The 19,976-nt window shown below is 36.0% G+C and overlaps 1 protein-coding gene across 3 annotated transcripts in view; it reads left to right on the top strand.

Moving 5' to 3' along the window:
• The window catches only part of LOC104013315 (macrophage mannose receptor 1), a 66,834-nt gene that overhangs the window by 34,087 nt on the left and 12,771 nt on the right, over positions 1–19,976 (top strand). For 2 of the 3 annotated variants that reach the window (XM_087776067.1, XM_087776081.1), the window contains exons 10-26: positions 625–740; positions 2,071–2,219; positions 3,777–3,976; positions 4,477–4,601; positions 5,778–5,865; positions 6,796–6,940; positions 8,522–8,563; positions 8,685–8,848; positions 9,992–10,059; positions 10,803–10,880; positions 11,903–12,003; positions 12,512–12,654; positions 13,409–13,523; positions 15,426–15,595; positions 17,327–17,429; positions 18,301–18,530; positions 19,599–19,764. In XM_087776067.1, coding sequence (XP_087632193.1) covers positions 625–740; positions 2,071–2,219; positions 3,777–3,976; positions 4,477–4,601; positions 5,778–5,865; positions 6,796–6,940; positions 8,522–8,563; positions 8,685–8,848; positions 9,992–10,059; positions 10,803–10,880; positions 11,903–12,003; positions 12,512–12,654; positions 13,409–13,523; positions 15,426–15,595; positions 17,327–17,429; positions 18,301–18,530; positions 19,599–19,764 — 2,203 coding nt within the window. The remainder of the gene's footprint in view (positions 1–624; positions 741–2,070; positions 2,220–3,776; positions 3,977–4,476; positions 4,602–5,777; positions 5,866–6,795; positions 6,941–8,521; positions 8,564–8,684; positions 8,849–9,991; positions 10,060–10,802; positions 10,881–11,902; positions 12,004–12,511; positions 12,655–13,408; positions 13,524–15,425; positions 15,596–17,326; positions 17,430–18,300; positions 18,531–19,598; positions 19,765–19,976) is intronic. The other variant, XM_009465804.2, reaches the window with a different exon arrangement.

A 19,976-nucleotide genomic window follows, 5' to 3' on the forward strand; every position in this document is an offset into this window, starting at 1 on the left:
GGATCCTAATGCTTATTGGTGTTATCCTTGCCCAGAGAACTAAGTACATGCTTGTAGAAAAAAGTCTTTCATAGGTGAGAAATTGAAAACCATCAGACGAAAATTTGTGTGAAGTGTGGCTGGTCACAGCAAACTCTTCCTGTGTTAGCATATTCCTGAGTTAATGACATTTGAATGACAAAACATTAGAAGAGAGTGTTAATGTTAGTTAATAATAAACAAACTTGTTTGAGGTGTCATTCCCTTTCTGAAAAGCCAAGCTGAAATTTGCTTCTCGAGACCATTCTCATGATTGCACGATGCCTATGTGCTAGTTATAATCTTATACCAAGCACTAAAGGTGCACAGCAAAGCCTCTCATGCCTTCATGAGTGAAATGCATTGATTAAATATTCATTATATGTGAAAAATTGTTCATGAAACAAAATTTTAAAAAGCTTTGATCCTGCCTGTTTCCAGTCTGGCTTTTTCAGTTCAGTTGTTCCTTTGTCTAATGGTCAGCTGACAGTGGTATAAATCAGTTTTGTTTTGTTGTTGTTTTTCTTTTCTTTTTTCTTTTTTTTTTTTTCAAAGAAGTTTAGAAAATCTGCAACATATGTGATCACTTAATGTTTATTTTGACAGGGTTGGAAAAGACATGGTTTTTATTGTTACTTCATTGGAAATACATTTGTATCATTTTCTCAAGCAAATCAAACCTGTGGAAGGCATCAGGCCTTTTTAGCAACTATTGAAGACAGGTATGTAAAAGTCTACTTGCGTGAGGGGATTGCATGAGGATCATCTGAATACCAAAAGAAAGATTCTGATCTGGACAAAAACATTGCTTGAGAGGACAGCTATCTGTAGATACAGAACTTCTCACAGTTTTTGCATGTGTATAGTTTATAGTAAAAATAGGGATGGCTATGAAATCAGTATTGATATAGATGGTTATGTCAAGGAAAAAAATAGAATTATGTCTTCTATTTCCTTAATTGTAGTGGCTTGAGGATGGGTTTTACTTGAGTGAGGGATGCAGAATCCAATTTTGATTATTAAATGAAGAGATATGGCTCTGAATTCCTTTCAAAAGGTAGTTTAAATGAGCAAGAGGATATAATTTTCACCTATCTGGTCTTCTCAGAATTGAGCTACTTTTAAAAGATTTAAATAACAAAACAAATGATGATAGAAGTGCTTGGTACCTGAAAATCCATCACAATGTAACAGGGTTCAGTGTGTGCTAAATTTCTGAACAACTGGTGCACATTATTGAATGTGGATTATTGGGAAAATGAAAGTTAGGGTTAAGAAACAAAGCTTATTTCATTTGCAGTTGACTTGATGCTTCACACTTTCTCTTATTTGTTTCTATATAATCTAAATAGATGTGTTCTAGTGTGAAAGCTCTAGCTGTCACGGATGGTAGCTCTCTAAACATAGGTAGCACTGCAGCTGTCATAAAAATGGTTTAACATTAATGTGGTCTTCAGACCTTGTTAAGGGGAGACTTCTTTTATTTGCTTCAATTTCTTAAGAGCTGTTTGTTCAAACACCGTAATGAGCTATGACAGGCTTTACCTCTACATAGGTTTGTTTCCCCAACATAGCTTTTCCTGCATGATCACTGGATCTAATTTGCAGTGTTCCTTAGTTTGATAATTTAACATCATGCTACTCTAGCCTCTACTTTTGTATATTTCTTCAATAATGCTGAGATTCCTTTTCCAGTTTTGGATTTGCCTGAAACAAGAAGTCATTAAAATAAAAGGGTACTAGAAACTCTCAAAAAATACGGTGGTATAACAGATAAGTCATGTCAGGTTTCTTCTTTCCTACCAATTTCATGTCAGTCTGTGATTATGTCACTTTCTTTACTGGATGTCCAAAGAGAAGACAGAATACTCTGGTATTCAAGCTTACAAAATATCTATTATGTAATGTCATTATGTGCTTTGTTCAAGTAAATCCATCCAAGCTACACTTTCAAGGAGGTACAGCGGTAATTCTGGGGAAATAACAAGGCTTTTAGAACTTTTAAAAATAAATTTAACAGTATAATTTTAATGGTTTTGTTCTTTTGAACAGATATGAACAAGCCTATCTGACTAGCCTGGTTGGGCTGAGAACAGAAAGATACTTTTGGATTGGACTTTCTGATATAGAAGAAAAGGGAACATTCAAGTGGGCTAATGGCGAATCTGTCTTATTTACACACTGGAATTCCGAAATGCCTGGTAGGTATAGCTCTATACTGTTTAATGAGTCCAGTGCCCAAAATACATTGCTCACTACTTGAATTTTTTCACTTCATTCCTTAGCCCTCACTTGGTGATATAATGACTAATTGCTCTCAAATATATCTGGCTGCTTTCTCAAGCATGCAGTGCTGTTGCTAGCTTCCTGCTTAGTCCTGAAATGAGTTTTTAACATGAGCTTGGGAAGAAACTTTAAATTGAGATCATGTTTCTGATTTGTATATGTTCTGGGAAAGTCTGTGTCTGTACTACTCTGGAAGAGCAATCCCTGCAGGCATACTGCGCCCTGATTGCAAGTCCTTCCTGTTCAGCCATATCTCACAGTACACTTGCTCACTACATGTTCTGAGGTGCGTGAGATCACAGCATGCATGAAGCATTTCTGGTCTTAGAGAAAATGGGATTGTAGGAAAGGACAAGAGGGCCAAGGGAAGATTTGGGTTTAATCTTTTTTTTTAGTTAACATCTTTGCTAGATCAATTGTGATTTCCTTATTTACTCAGTTTTGGTATTTTTTTCTGTTTTAATGAGATTATGGGGGTGGGAAGTCATTTCATCTCTGATGTGATCACATTAGAAAGGGGATGGTCATCAACCTTCAAGGTTCTGGTGTGTTGCATTTGCTTTTCAGGACATCCTCTGATTCTCTTTAATTTCAGTGCCTAAATGCTGATTTGAATGCGTCAGCTGGAGTGGTAAGGCTATGTAGACCATGAAGCGAATACCAGGCTTATATATAGCAAGTTCATTTTCGAAAATCGTAGTCAAATTAGACAAATTTGAGAAACTAGCTCTAACCACATCTTCAGTTTTAGGGGAGAATTTGTTGGATCACAGTTATGATGTTGCTAGAGTCAGCCGCTGGAGGTGATTTGATTTGAGGTACAATTCAGTATCTCAGATATGGATGAACCACATGCTTGTTGTTTTTTTTTTTCTTCATGAATTAGAATCATAGAATCACAGAATGGTTTGGGTTGGAAGGGACATTTAAAGATCATCTAGTAACGCCCCCCTGCCATGGGCAGGGACATCTTGCACTAGATCAGGTAGTTCAAAGCCCTGTTTAACCTGACCTTGAACATTTCCAATGATGAGGCATCCACAACATCTCTGGGCAACCTATTCCAGTGTTTCACCACCTTCATCGTAAAAAAATTTCTTCCTTATGTCCAATCTAAACCTAGTCTTTCATTTTAAAAGCATTGCCCCTTGTCCTGTCACAACAGGCCCCAGTAAAAAGTCTCACACCATCTTTCTTATAAGCCCCCTTTATATATTGAAAGGCTGTGGTAAGGGCTCCCCGGAGCCTTCTCTTCTCCAGGCTGAACCACTCCAACTCTCTCAGCCTTTCTTCATAGGAAAGCTGTTCCAGCCCTCTGATGATTTTCGTGGCCCTCCTCTGGACCCGCTCTAGCATTAGAAACATTTTTGACTCTGTAAAAAGACGTAATTCTTGTCAGAATAGAATATGACATTTTCTAAATTCTCATGACCCCCTAACTGTTGCTTTTGTGCATTCCTGTTTACAACTAGGAAGAAAGCCGGGCTGTGTTGCCATGAGGACTGGAATTGCAGGTGGATTATGGGATGTAATAAAATGTGAAGAAAAGGCAAAGTTCCTATGCAAAGTGTGGGCAGAGGGAGTGACACTTCCACCTCTTCCTACAACAACTCCTGTTCCCCGGTGTCCAGAAGGTTGGGACTCAAACAATCGTATTACTTTCTGTTTCAAAGTAAGTATGTTGCTTATTTCTGCATTAAGGTAGTTTCTATTTGCTGCACATACATGCAATAAAAATTGGTATGTATATGTCTTACTGTTTCATAAGCTTATTTACAGATTATATGTTGAGGTCTTGTTCCCTTCTATTGAAATGCTCATGGTTTTGTTTATTCTGTTAAAGTCTGATCTTCAGGTCTGATCTTCTGATTGTAATTTCCCATTCTTTTAAGATTGAATTTCCTGTACTTTTAAGATTAAAAGTGGCTTTCTCCTAGTTGTTTTCTTGCAGCAGATACTCCTGTCAGCAATGCAGTTTGCTAGCTTGGCTTAAAGACACTCATACTAAGCCCGTGTTTCACAGAAGTGAACGCTCATAAACCTTATATTCAAAGTTTCTATAATCCCCACAGAACAAGTTAATTGTAAATTAATTGCTTTTGGGTAGCTGATGTTTCTTGATCTTGTGATCTATATGGTCTATTTTGTCTGATTGCAAAATGCTCTCTTTAGCCTTTTTCAAGAGGAGAGCAAAAGAAAACATGGCTTGAATCTCAAGAGTTTTGTCGAGCTATAGGAGGAGATCTGGCCTCCATTAATGGTAAAGAAGAACAATATGTGATATGGCGTTCTATTGCGTGAGTATCTGTAGTGTGGTCATCCATTCACTTGAATTAGCCTTTTGATCTTTCTGAAATATTTCATTTTAGGTGTATGTTTTTACTTCAGTATAAGCCAGTCTGGAATAATTATCTGCATCTGTATCAAACACATAAAAAAGCAGAGCTGATGAAATAGCAGGAGTTGTAGGACTACTGGCAATCACCCCAGAAGCTAATGCTAAAATGAGATTGGCAAGATATCTAGTTGAGGCAACATTTATCATCTGATGTAAAAATATTTACTGTGGATTTGGGGATATTATAAAATTACCACAGATGCCAGTTATTTTCACATAAGCAAGTGTGCAAATAGGGTAACAGTCGTGATATAAATCTGGTCAATGTGTTGATTGTTTGTCATTTTTATGAACTAATTAGAAAGCAGAAGCAACTTCAGATTCATTTTTTCCTACACAGGGAATGTAAATAAGGTTGTATGTCCCTGAACTGTAAAAAGCAGGTGTGAGATTTCTGAATGAGATCAAATACTCTTAAAAAGGTAACACTTGCGATATGACCTGAATAGACTGGGATCAATGAACTTGTACATCCCTGTCTAACTAGGAAGCAAGACTGAAACACGACAGCCTTGCAAAATGCTACAACTGTACTAGAATCCCAGCTATGTACTTATAGGAAGGAAGAGTCTCAGATGCTGCATTACCACAAATTGACTCAATAAATTCAGATAAATCAGTAAAGTGTGTCTACTTGCAGTCAATAATTAGTTTAAGGTGCTGTTTTTTAAATTAGATTCAACTTCAGCAAGTAACTTTGTGTTTGGAAACCGTAAGTGCCTTTACAGAGGAAATGGAGAGTTGATAGATGAAGCAACAGTAGCTATTGAACCATTATACAAAAGTATTCAGCCACCTTATTTTCAGGAGTTGAATTAGATCTGGACATTTTCTTGGTCAGTATTTCAATCTGTCTGAGTTGATTAATAATGATAACAGCTAGAAGTGGTTGCATTTTAATTTTAATTTCCACCCGGGTTGTTAGTGTTTCTAACAGCTTTAAGGATTATTTTTAGAGAAGCTTAATTGTTGTGAATGCTAGATTATTAAAAATATTGTAATGCCTTTATTAGTTTTGGGTTTATGTTTAAACTTCTTATAAATGGGACATTTATTATTTTGGTTATTTTTTTAGGAACAATGGCTACTACCACCAGCATTTCTGGATGGGCTTATATTACTTGAATCCTGATGATGGCTTTGTTTGGAGTGATGGATCTCCAGTGAGTGATTTAATTTTGCACAGCTGTTATTTTGCATTCCCTGTGTTTCTCAAGTGTGTGTGGTGTATGTGTTCCTGTGTAATTTTATGCTTAATCATAACCCTCTACTGTGTCATGCTCTCTTTAGGAAAGCTTATGAATAACAATTTCATGGCTTGATTTTTTTGGCTGAGACATACTGATTTTTGATAAGAAAATGTGCATTGAATCAACAAGAAAATTAAACTCATATAGACTAAAGGGATGTTCTTAAAAATGCAAGGATTTTTTGAGTAAAATAGTCCATCTTCACTATTTATCTTCTTTGCTATTTAAATCTTTATCTGAATTGGCCTATGCTCCATGGAGCTGAAGGCAGTTGTTTTATGCCAGTGTGACTTGACTGTACTTTAGACTAAGATATAAAACTGTAGAAACAAAAGTGATTTTGGAGGTGTGAATGTATTTCATGCAAGGTTGGTCAAAATATATTGATGGAAGTTTACCATACAGAAAACCAAAATTGGAATTTATACAGGAAAATTAGAATAGCAGTAATATTTTTTTGAGAAAAATGCCATTTTTGTTGTGTCTCAATAACGTCATACTATTTTACTCATACAGGATATATACTTAATTTAATATCAGCATGTAGCATGCCCCATCATTTTTATTAGGTGAATTTTACAGAATTTACGTCCTATAAAAAATGTCAATATTCTTCCAAGTGTGATCAAAACCAACTGTTATCTAAGCTGCAGTCCAGCTGCAATCTGAAAAAAAGTTTGCAATGTCAGCATTTGTAGGGGGAGATTCTGGTTTCCTCTTCTCTAAGTTTTAAAACTGACAGTAGGCACAAGTTGTAGGTCTGTGGTTTGATGCTGTCTGCTCCCTCTCGCCATTATTTTCTTTCTATATAACAGAATCTTCACGAAACCTTTTCTGTCATAGGTGAGGTATGAAAACTGGGGCTTTGGAGAACCCAATAATTATCAAGGAATTGAACTTTGTGCAGAGATCAGTGGTGATTCTAGCATGCTTTGGAATGACAGGCACTGTGATTATCTATATGGATGGATTTGCCAGATAAGAAAAGGTATCTCTTACTCCTGTGTATTAGTATAATAAGAAAAGATCCTCAATTGGTTTTTTCCTTAACTTTAAGAAATAAAAAAATTCAAAACCTGTTTATCAGAATGGTTCCCTGTGGAATGTGAAATATCAAACTGGTATAAGGATTTCCATGGCTTCAACACATTTAAAGATACAGAGCCTTTGGTGCCCTGCTGGGACTTCTCACTGATCTTTCTCTATGATTTCAGAAGGGAGAATGTGATACTTGAAAAATAAGCAATGTTAGTTTGAATATTCACTTTCACTTTTGACTTTTCATTTAGAGAATTTCATGCCTTCTCCAACAAATCCTATTTTGGATTTTTTTTTCTGAGTTGAGTTTCAAGTTATTAGAAAATAGCTTGCAAATCAGTTCACATACTTGAATTTTTATGTGTGAAAACTCCTTCCTTTACTTAGTTCAGGTACTGTTTTGGCAGCTAATTGAATCTGTAGTTGTGAGATGGAGCCTGGTTTCAAGATACTTTCTCTTGCTTTGACTGGGTTTTATATTCATGTGTTGGTTTCTTGCTAAATTCTCTTGATATCTGAGTATCAAGCTTTTTATTTTCTGAAGACATCAAGACAAAATTTATAATTTCGGGAAACCTTGAGTTCCACAAGCAGTGCATCTACCTAAGTTAGAGTATTTTAGAAAGTGCTTATTTCAACATTTTATCACGTTGTTATACTGGGAGGGAGGGGAGCAAAATAAAAATGCTGCATTAGATTATTGACAGTAAAGCACCAGCTCTGCTTTATATTAGTAAAAGAATTTCTTAGGCAGAGAATTTTTTATTAAATGCCAGTATCTGTGAGATTAAATATATTTTAGCACAAAATAAATTGGTAAACCTATAAAGACAGAGATCTCTTGTACTAGAAATTGTTTTCCTGAGATCCTAATGATGCCATCCAGGATGCCATCTCCATGATGCCATAGCAAAAACAAACAGAGGAATTCTTTAGCCTGAAGTCTTCTTTACAGAAAGGACCCGTTAATTTCTTGATATCTTTTCCAATGAGATTTTATCTAGGGAAATTTTTAAAATCCAGATAGAAATTTTTTTCAACCAGATACAGATGGAAAGAATCTCACTCTGTAGTAGCTAGGGCACCATGGAAGAAGATAACCCAGCCTGCATTCCTGCTACCTCTGGCTTAAGCCAGAATTCATGTATAAGTGACCTGAGGAAAGGAGGGAGAGGAAGACACAGGACTGTCTTAATACAGTTAATGCTTTTGGACATAAGGTTTTCTGCATCCAGCGAATACCCAAAATAATTACTTAATTCAGGTCAATGTCAAGGTATTTTATAATACCTTGCACATTAAGAATAGCTTAAGTCTAGAGCCTCAGGGAACAAGAATATGTATTTAAAATTGCATAGTGTACCAAAAATCAGAGATTTAGGCTATTTAGTTCCTTCTAGTTTTTGATGTTAAATCCATTGCTAACCATAAAATTCAGTGTCAATAAAAAACCATGCCTATCGATCATAATAAGTATTTTCTCTTATAGTGGAAAGTGTACAATCATAATAATTTTTTTTTTGTCTTACAGGGGCAAGTGTAAAGCCTGAACCAACAGAATCTCCTGCACCCAGTAAGTGTTATTGCTGTTACTATTTGTGTGTGTGTATGTCTAAAAGCATTTTTAAAATTTTACTAATGAGAATGTCTTGTATCTCAGGAACAATATAGTTAGCTTACCATTTATCTTACAGAATACAAGACTACTGAGGATGGATGGATTATATATGAAGACAAACAATATTATTTCAGCACAGAGAGTGTTCCTATGGAAAAAGGTCGTGAGTTCTGCAAAAGGAACTTTGGAGACCTTGCCGTCATTGAGAGTGAAACAGAGAGAAAGTTCCTCTGGCGATATGTAAGAAAAATCATTAATAGTATGGAATAAATCATCCAAAACAAGTGAGCATGGGCACTAATCCTTTTCACCCTGGTGTTCTCCCTACAAGTTGTATGATAGTGAAATTCCAGTAGCATTAAGCCAGATTAATATGAAGAACAAACTCAAGTCTTTTTTTAGATTGTTTCATAGCTGAGACAAAGACGATTTTGGTTTGGTATTTTGTGTAGAAATAAGCATAGTAAGCATTAAACAGATTATTATCTGCTTTTCCTATTCAATGTGACAGTTACACCACATTATATCTATCTGCAACTGGTAACGTGCCAAGGTAAATCTTAATGCTTACTTTTAATTGATCTGTGGCTTCATTTTAGCCAGAAGTCTTATACTTGTGAGCTACGATTCCGTAAGGTGGGTGAGTTAACTGAAAGTAAAGTTTATCAACAGATAAACTCAAAATATCTAAAGTAGTGGATCAAAACAGATATTGGCTTACATGTAACCCTCAGAACATTGGCTTTTGATCTTGTCAGTGTATCTGGGATGTAGTCTACCTAGCAGCCTCTTTTTGGTCCTCAAGTTTGCCCCTTTGCCTCCTTCTCCTTGTGGGGAGAATATAATTATGCAGGAAGAACAGCTTGAAGCATGGATTATGCCATGAGAAAGAGCTTTTAAATTATATTTCCTAGGTGGCTGGGGTTGGTTGCCTGTTTATACTGTCTTGAGGCCAAATTCTTTTAGTCAAGAATGTGCTTAAAAGTCACATTTGAACTACATAAAACTTTTCCTGAGCTGGCTGAAGATTGGCAGTGAGATGACACAAGGGCCTATACCAATTTGTATCCAAATTGTAGGAAGGCTTATCCCTTGCAAGAAATTTGTCAGATGATGTCCACTGCAGAGACTGTGCAAGAGGTGCTGATTTCAGTGACTTTCAAGTAAGACTGTGAGAAGTGTTGATATAATGACCACACCTTTTGGCCAATGGTGAAGTCTCACTGTGAACTGTCACCTGAGCTGCTTTAACTTAAATGTTGTAGCTAGAGAATATAGCAATTCATATCCTCTGTCAGTCAGATATATATTACTCATTATTAGCATAATAGATTTCTATGATAAAAAGAGGACATTTATACAATTTTAATCTTTGCATTCTAGATCTTGAAAAATGGCAAAGAGGATTCATATTTCATTGGTTTACAACTGAGTGTTGACCAACGGACAAGGTAGGCCAACTAGAACCATCAGTCTTGCATTGTGCTTTAAAATAAAGAAATCTACTGAGCAGAGCAAAAGTAATGAAGTGCTTGAATGAAATTGTGGCCTATCAAAGCAGATAAGAATGCTTTTCCTCTGAATTCTGTGGGACTTTCATACTTAGTGGTTTTTTATTATGAAGGTTGTAAAAATGTATTCTGTAGTAAATATACCACAATGTGGCATTATATTGAATCCCCTTTTTTTTTAATCTCCTTTCTGTTGTTAGGTATAACCCTACTAATATTACTGTTATTCTATATTTGATTATAGCAGGAAAAAAAGCTTGATCTGAATTTTGCCCTCAGCTGTTGTCTTCCTTGTCCATACTCCAATAAAATATAGCTAATATTAGGAATTTTAAAAAAGTATTTCCTGTTGACACTGGTGAAATTTTTTCTTTGTAGAAGACCAACTCCTTTTCCAGTAAGTGGAATTTCTCCTTGATACCACTGGAAGCTAGAGTAGATCCATAAACCCTAAAATTTGACTTATTCTTTAACAATATAAAAGCATTATTTTTTTTTCAAGTTTACATCAGGTCTATTAGATTTGGAAAGTTCTGCTTTACTGTTTGTTTTAAGATTTTGTAGTCTGTGGGACCAAACAAGTTAACTCAATAGGGCATGGATTTTCAAAGAACATACCTAGTTTTGGGTCTTAATTTAAACATGGTTGTATTCTCAAGTGGTTTAATTCCATATTAATTTAGCTCCAGATTATCCAGGAGAAATACTGCATGTTTCCTAAACAGAATGCGCCCAAAGCTAGTAGAAAAATTACACTGCAGGTAATGTATTTTGAATTTTTATTCAGGAATTCTAGTTTCCTTTATTCCATGATTTATATTGAAAATATAAGTAGATGCCCCAACTCAAAATATATAAGATCTTTGTAGGTAAAAGCATTCTTTTCCCCCCTCCTTAACTGTTGGGAACAGACTGTAATAAAGGGAAAAATGCAACCTATTTTCGTTTTGTAGAACAAAGGTAACTGTTGCCATTATATAACTTAAGGTGCACTGTGAGGATAAGCAGGTTTTCTGCAAGCTTTTCTGAATGTCAGTATGCACCACCATATTGATTTTTACACGTGATGCTAATTTAGGCCTGGATTCAGTTCAGTCTGGGTCTTGAAGTGCCTGGATAGATGCCTGGTAGTTCTTGGTTCTCCTTATAGTCCACAGTGACAATGAGGACCTTTCAGAGGATAATTAGGATGTTAGGTGGGCCAGATGACCTTCTGAACATGAGGTGTCTCTGCCATTCCATTGTTTTTGTAAGGACCCTAAGATTACTATATCTTTAAGTGAAGTACCTTGTGTATGTGCCTGAAGGGCGAACCTGGGCACCTCTGTCACTTGCAGTCCAATAGGAATATGTCTCCTAGTAAGTGTTTGGTTGCCTGGTTATGATTTTGTTCTTTATTGTTTAATCTAGGTGGATGTACAACTTTTTTGATGTTGGTATTTTACCTTATGGTAAAGCACACTGTCGCAGGAATTTCCTTGTAGGTGGTTTGTCATGCCTTTTTCCTCTGCATGGGGGAAAGATCAAACATTTTACCAGTGTTACTAATAAAATCTCTTATCTCTGCAACAGGCACAGGGAATGTATGACTTGGGGGAAATGGTGAGCATCTGGGCCCTCTCATGCTGAAATAATGTCTGGCTTTCATGTTGGCTCGAATGATTATTCTGAGTATTAAACTATGTACAGCTATATTAAACATATTGCAAAATTACTTTTTGTAACATGGAACCAATTCTATTTGTATGTTAAAGAAGTGTTTTGTTGGATTGTTTTTCTTAAGCTGGATGGATGGCACTCCAGTGAATTATCTGGCATGGGCACCACATGAACCTAACTTTGCAAATAATGATGAAAACTGTGTAGTTATGTATAAGAATTTAGGTGAGTTTTGTATGTTTGTTCCTGAATTACATTATTTGTGTGTTTGTGTCACAACTCTTTTTTTCTTCTGAGAGTCACCCCTTCCCCCCTTTTTTCTGTTGTTTTGCAAAATGTTATAGAAGTAGACCATAGTATTATATTCAGGACTTAATAGTTTTGTGCTCATGTGTTTACCTTAAGCCTAGCATGGGGAAGCTCTGATAGAGGTCTGTGGTTGTGATTGCTATACAACTGTTTTATATTTTTTATTAAAATTGACCTAATGTGCCACTATAAAATTGATATTTCTAGTGCCTGGTTCTACACTGCTTTTAACATTCTGTAATTACAGTGTGTATAAAGTGACATATTTATCCTAGATGATGATATAGAACGATAATAAACTAAGAGACTCTGAGGATTTGATCTTTCAGCTAAAAGCACTTTGTGTAAGAATGAGTGAAATTGATTTCCATTTAACCTGCTCTGCATGTGGTGTCATACAGTTCGCCATTTGTCTTACATTCAGGATTTTGGAATGATATAAACTGTGGTTATCCAAATCCCTACATATGTGAAAGGCACAACAGTTCCGTTAATTCAACTGTTCCTCCAACAACACCTTCAACTCTAAAAGGATGTCATCCAACTTGGCTTTCCTTTCATAATAAGGTACCATAATAAATACAGCACATGTTGGATATTTGGCAAAGCACTAAATAGAAAGCAAGGGAATTATTTAATAACATTGTTTCTTATTAAAGTAAAATATTATTTTTTTTTTTTTTTGCAGAGAGCTGGTTGACCTGTGCATGCTTTTCTTTCTTTGCCCATCCACTGTTTTGCAGGAAAGGTGCTTTTTTCATGCTTCTAATGAAGTGGCAGATGAGCATATTCAGTTGCAGTTAACGAAAGTCATTCTCTAGTCATCTCTTCCAACCTTTTGATATGCATTTCCTAAAGAGTTTAGACACAGTTCCTGAAGTATTGATGCTTTGATCTTGATGTTTTTTAACCAAACCATAATGCTTTTTAGGTACTGAATACATTTTGTTTTCCTTAACTTTACAAATGTGGTATGCTTTGTAGAGTCAAATAAACAAACAGGTAGACTAATATCAGTCATGCATAACTTGCCACTGTTAGCTGACTGTCTATAAAAAGTCAGTTTTTGCTTATTTTCTAGGGATTTCAGATCAAATCCAGTAGGTGTCTTGTTGAGCAAAACACTTTCTTGAGACCTTCAATTTTATATAGAACAAGGATCAGCACAAAAAGCTCATTTTAAGCTGAATGTGGGTTTTTTTCAGATAAATGCATTATTTTACTGCCTTTTCTCCATCCTGATTTGCTTAAAGTAGTGGTTTTCAATCTGTGAGGGATACTGGAGCAAAGATAATATAGACAGAATTTGTTCATGTTTTAGTGTTACAAAATATTTGGATCTACAGAAGATGAACGTGTCACTTGGCGTGCTGCACGAACAGCTTGCATGAATTTAGGAGGAAACCTGGCCACTATCCCTAATGAACAAGTGCAAGGTACTGTGTATAGTTTTATAGCAACTAGATGAGATGACATTTAATCTTTACAGGATGGCTGTTGTTTGTGCGAATATGGACAGGATTTGAATAATGACTGCACTTGTGATTTTTGTTCCAAAACATATAATTTTTGGAAATTTACAATGAAGTCTTCACCTGAATCTGCCAAATTTTAATGTTGGCTTAGAGAGAGATACATGTATATTGTCTTCGCAGCCAAAGTAGTGCTTTTTCTGCTTACACATGATGCCAGCTGAACCAAGAAAGTTCCATTCCAAATGATGTAGTTTCACTAGGTGGCATTAACTCGCTGCGTGGCTTTCCTATTAACTCAAGCAGAACACCTTTAGGATCTGAATTTGCTGTCTCTGGGCAGCTTGGGGCAGAGGTTTGACTGCTCATACACCTACCCACAACTCACCACATAGATGCACCATTCTTTTCACTTAGAGGAGCTTATTTTAATGAACCTAAGAGCTGCACCCCTGACTGGGGGAGATGAGCAGAGGGAAATTACTTCATGCTTGAATAAACATGGCTCACATTCAAATTAAAAATCGGGGAAGATTTTGATAGATGTTAATAACATCGTCTTTTTAGAAATACTGTTTTATACTACAGTGATGAGAAACAGATGCTGCACAACACATACTGTTTATGAACTCAAAAGAGCATACTGAAAAAGCAACCATTGTAAAGCAAGTCTGTGTTGTAGTCTGAGCAATTAAATACTTTATATTTAGACTGCTGACATGAACTTAGTACTACTTATGTTTTCCACATGTGAAGAAATGAAGAATCAAACCTTCACTTTTCAAACATAGTTAGATTCCTATCCAACATAATTTCTGCAGTACAGATTTCAGGTGGTTCATGTATAGGGCTTGAATTCTAGATAAAAGAGAAATGAGCAATAAAGCTATTAGCACAAAGCTATTGTTATTGCTGGCAACATAGACATAAAGGCTTGAGTTCCTGTTACAGTTTCTGGCAGAACAGCAATACTAACATTGGCAAAGAAGTCTACAGGTTTCATTTCTGGAATTGTAAGTTGCGTTCATTTTGAAAGACTAAAGGAATGTGAATGGTTGATAGAGCAGACAGAAATTAATCTATTGTTTGCAGAGAAAAGTAAACTCACAACAATGTAGCCATTGAAAAAAGCCACGATATGTTCATTTTATCACAGTGTTTGATGTATTGTGGATTAGTGGGCTGATGAATGCCAGCTGACCTAGCCTGCTCTATTTGTGAGCTAGCCACGCTACCTAAGACACACAGGTACCTTCCTGGACTGTGCAAAGCTGTGGTAATTGGTTTGCTTGTGATGAATAATTCTGCTGAGACTCATTTTAAGCACGTCACTGGTGCATTCTGATCCCTGCTGAGACAGTGCAGGCTGTTGCCCAGGTGTTCCAGGGAGAGAAGAAACACTCTTGCAGTTCTATAACAGCACTACTTGTGCAGATGCACAAGTTGTAGGTGCTCAATGGTGCTGTCTGTATGATGCCATTGCGGGGTAACCACTCTTGGTGGGATTATCAAAAATGTATGTGCTCTACATGGCTGTATATTTCTAAGTCAATTATGGGACTAGGATTCAAAAATGTCTTGAGACATTACAGAAAGCATTTCTGCCATGCTTTTGGGATTCATCCCAGTACTAGGTTAGATACTTAGCTGAAGTATTTTGCCTAAAGCCACAGTTATATACCTGGTTCCCTGTTCATTAAACTCAAAAGTCACCTCCTTTTCATCTTACCTACTTGTGTTGTCAACAATGAAGTGTTCTGTATTTCAGAAAAAATATTTAATATCACCAGTCTCAGTGAGGCCAAACATTTCAATTGTCCTTCATTAAAAGTATTTCTCTTTTTCTTTGCCTTTTTTTTACTCTAGCTTTCCTCACCTTCCATATGAAAGATTTTGTTACTGATACATGGATTGGATTAAATGATATAAATCATGAACTGAGGTTCCTCTGGACGGATGGAACAGGAGTTTACTTTACAAACTGGGCCAAAGGCTTCCCATCAGGACATATGGATTTATACTCATATGATGGCCAGGTAAATAGCAATCACAAATTGTTCACTGAAATTTGATTTTAGATTGCATTTATGCATTTTTTGGGATTTGAGACATGTTACTGCTTGACTTATTACTTTCATGCTTTTATACATGTCAAATATAAATCCAAATAGAGTGAATGGTTTTGAGCCCTTGGGCAGTTGCTGTGTTAGGTGGTGACAGGATCTGTGGAGTACTTATACAGACTGGTTTCAGATTTCCATTCTCTCTGTCCCTGAAGGCTACACTGCTTCTGTGTTCACCCTGCATTGTCTCGTAGGCTCTGGTAAAGAGGACAGTGGGATTCCTGCCTCATGGCATTTGCCCCAAAAGCATACTGAATGAGCACATCCTCCTAGTCCTCTGACCACAGTTGTGCCTGAACTTAGCAGGTTTCTCAGTTGGCATGTGGCTTGCAAGGGGCACTTACAAACATTTCCCTCAAACAGCCATGTCTTGCATAGAAGCAAATTCTGTCAGTTGCATTTGCAGAAAGGACATGCTTCTATAAAAAGACAGCCATTCATTTAAAAAAAAAAAAATCACTTCCCTTATTTCTCTGTCATACAAACTGATCTGATAGGTCATAGAGTTCCTCTCTCTCATCTTATGTGTTTAGATAGTTCTGTGCTAGGGAACTACACCACATTATAGTACTACCTCTATTTCTCTTGAATGCCATTTTTAATGTAGAAATGTTATTTTTATGTATAATGTCCTTTTTGCTGTTTTTGAGAGTAGCACCTCTCAGCTTCTTATCTCTAATGGAGGAACAAAATTTGGGAGAATTCGGAATTCAAAAGAGAAAGCATCTTTAAAATGTTACTTCTGGGAGGAACAATATATATTTTTGTCTTTTTATGAAAAGTAGTAGGATTTCTGTGAAGTCTTCTGTGAAAACTTATAAAGTCACTATTTTATACATTTCAGATTTATTTTTAAGTTTACTTGACCTTAGCAAAAAATAAGTTATCATAGTTAATACAAAATACTATGCAACTGTTCAGTTTGAAAGATTTAAATCTTAATGCATTTAACTCACAAATGAAGTGTTTCTCTGTGCATCTCCTCCTGGACAGCAAAACCAAAGAATTAAATAGAATAAACTAAATATGGATGCTTCATTGCACAAAACCATTTGTACACATGCAGCCTTTTGCATTCATCAATGTTTGTTTCATATGTGCTAACACAAGTTCTAGCTATCATGTTGATGTCAGAGAAGTTGAAATGTCACTGTAAGGGTGGTACTGACAGATGAATGGCTGCCTTTGGGCAGGAGCAGTTCTAATTTTGCTGTGTGTAGTATTACAGCTTGCAACAATAAATTTGAGGAGATTGATATGTCAGAAATGTTGCATTGCCCATTGAGGGTCCAGGTTTTTTTCTAGGGCAAAGTTAACCTGTCTTTTCTACAACAGTTGATTTCACTTCTCTTTAAATTGTCTGTGGCTTTCCGTCTCTCCATGCCTGGAGATATGAGAATACCAGAATTTCTCTGGTCTACTTATTCACCCCAATATTGCACAAGAGAGAGCAACATTAAGACATTTGTGAAGTGCAAGAGGAGCAGAACCTCCACATCATAAAATTTATGCCATTAAATGTTGCAAGGATATGAGAGTAAAACTACAGCATCGCTTGTGTCTGAAGATGTAAAAGAGGGACAAAAGATTTGTATTTGCTTCTTCTAGCTATTTGTAACTGATTTTATATCTTTTTGCCTCGAGGCTGATTGTGTTGTCATGAGAAACAATCCTGTTAAGGAAGCAGGGAAGTGGGCTGATGAGAGTTGTGATAACAACAGAGGATACATATGCCAAATTAATGCAGGTACTTGTCTTTTTAGTTAAAACACAATCAAACCTTATGGTTTTTCAGGGAATCGCTTAGGTGTGTGGATTTCAACATCATTTCATTTTGAACAAAGATACATCCACAAAATGTTTTTCAGGCAGAAACACAAGGATCATATGTATCAGGGGTCCAGTTAGCATCAGTGCTCTCAGCTGACTCTAACTGCCATGTTGCTACTTCCTGAACTGGAATTTGTATCTGCATCTTTGTGTTTAGTATGACCCTTGACATGATATTTGTTCCATGATTTTGTCTGTCATTTTCTGAACACATTGGCTTTCAAAACATGTTCTGGAAAATACTGGCTTGTACATGTAGCATAAACTGTCTAGAGTGTGAATGTAACTCACCCACACTGAACTTGAGCTAATTCACCTCCAAAAAGGACATTAAAAAGCAGTGAAAACCTGGATTTAAATATCCGATTGATTTTTAAAGACCAATCTGTTGTGGAGTTTTCGTTTTCTCTGGCAAAAAAATCCCTGGAAAACAATACAGTCTCTGCAAAGCATTTCTTTTGATGAAAAAGTATTTTATTAAAGAAATTGTGACCTAATGTAATCCTAATCTATTTCAGTAATACTATTCTGGAGTATTATACAGAATGCTCCTTTACTCCTTGTCAGAGGTTGCTTTAAGCAGCTCTTTTCCTTTCTACAGTTTTGTAATTGATTTTTACTACTGATGCTGGCTTAAAGAATAGCGCATCTAACCCATGCTGATCAAAAGTCAGGAAATATGAAATCAAGAAAAAAGGCTTTTTGTTTAATTCTATTTGCAAGCACAGTGAAATCATAAGTCCCTTTGGAACAAGTATATGAGTCTTCTTTCATCCTTTATTTTACAGATGCTGAGTTTCTGCCTTCTATAAGTTCATCCCCATCCAGCATTATTCGTTATGGTAACAGTAGTTATTTGTTCATCCATACCAAAATGAAATGGGAGGATGCACGAAAAAACTGCAAACGTGATCAATTTGACCTTTCCAGCGTCTTAGACCCCTACAGTCATTCGTTCCTGTGGCTAAAGTTATTAAAGTATGGGGTGCCTATGTGGATTGGTCTTAACAGTAATGTGGTAAGAACATCAGACTAATTGAACATGATGCTGCTTCTCTAATGGACAAATCAGGAACTGAAAAGTCTTATTATCTCGCTTTACTTTAGCTTATTAGTTTATATCTTGGTCCTAAATACTTTTATGTGCTTTCAGATTTACAGGTAGGAATCCATCCTCTTCCATTATTCTGATTAAATTGCATATATTACACGTTTTTCACACTTTTTCTGTGCTATTACACTCTGTGTGCTTCCAAACAAGACATTTTAGGCTAACATCTTGAAATATCTCTCTGTTTATATGGTGTATTTGAGATAAAATCCACATATCTTAAGATGTGCAGTGGAAAGCATTTATTCTAAATAACAATACCTAATTTTCAGAAGTAGAATAAAGTGTTGTTGCTATGACTCTTTCAACATTTTTGAGGATAGTTAGCCAAATAATTAATTGGTTTACCTAATTTAATTTTATTTGTCTCCCGTCTCCTAGTTCTGTGATATTTTGATACTTTCTGGATGTTAAAATACACCACCCTTTCTTCTTGGCACAGACACTTGTCCCACATTCACTCCATTTGGCTAAGCACGTCAAAGAAATACAAATGAGTGAACATAACACACCACTTCCTAAAAACCAAAAGATTCCCCTAACTTAATCAACAGGATGATTCATTGAGTTCACCAGCTTTGGTGGGAAATGATGAAGTTTTAAAATACACTACGTTAAAATAGTCTACATTTCATGAAATTTGGGGGGAAACAGATAGTACAAAAATTAGTCATCAGACAAATTATTTTAAATGAAATTTCTATTAGTCCCAAATGAACATTTTTGTTAAGTTCAAAATTAATTTGATGTCACTTACTCTGCTTTTCCTTTTGCTGAAAAGCGTTTGTTGTGCTGCTGTATTTCTCAATGAGTAGCTGCTTGTCACTACATAAATTTAAAAGTTTGAGCCATTTGTGTTTACTATTGATTTCTAAAAAAAAAACCTTCTAGCACAAGGTGCTGCATAGACGGACATTTGATTGACAAAGGAATGGTTAATGTTTAATCATTCCTGTTTATTTGTTTTGTTCTTAGACCAATGGGCGTTATGAATGGATTGATAACTGGAGAATGAAGTATACTAAATGGGCTGAAGGGGAGCCAAAGCAAAAGATAGGCTGTGTCTATCTAGACATTGCTGGAGCCTGGAAGACAGGATCCTGCAATGAAAGTTACTTCTCTGTTTGCAAAAAACCTGATGGTAAGAACTTGAATCTAACCATTGTAATTGCAACGATTCTCTCTTTAGAGTTCATTGTGCTGGGTGGTCTGCTGATATATATTTAGATGCTTTTTTTTAATGTCAAGAGCTAAATAGATGAGATCATTAAAATTTACTTGTGTTGAATGGGGCTGCTTTAAAATGAGGGCTGACACATATTAGGAAAGAGATAGTGTGACTGTGAATAGCCA

The sequence above is a fragment of the Nipponia nippon genome, unplaced genomic scaffold (assembly GCF_047370975.1).
Source record: "Nipponia nippon isolate SJK-2023a ecotype South Korea unplaced genomic scaffold, ASM4737097v1 scaffold_1, whole genome shotgun sequence".
Classification (NCBI taxonomy): Eukaryota; Metazoa; Chordata; class Aves; order Pelecaniformes; family Threskiornithidae; genus Nipponia; species Nipponia nippon.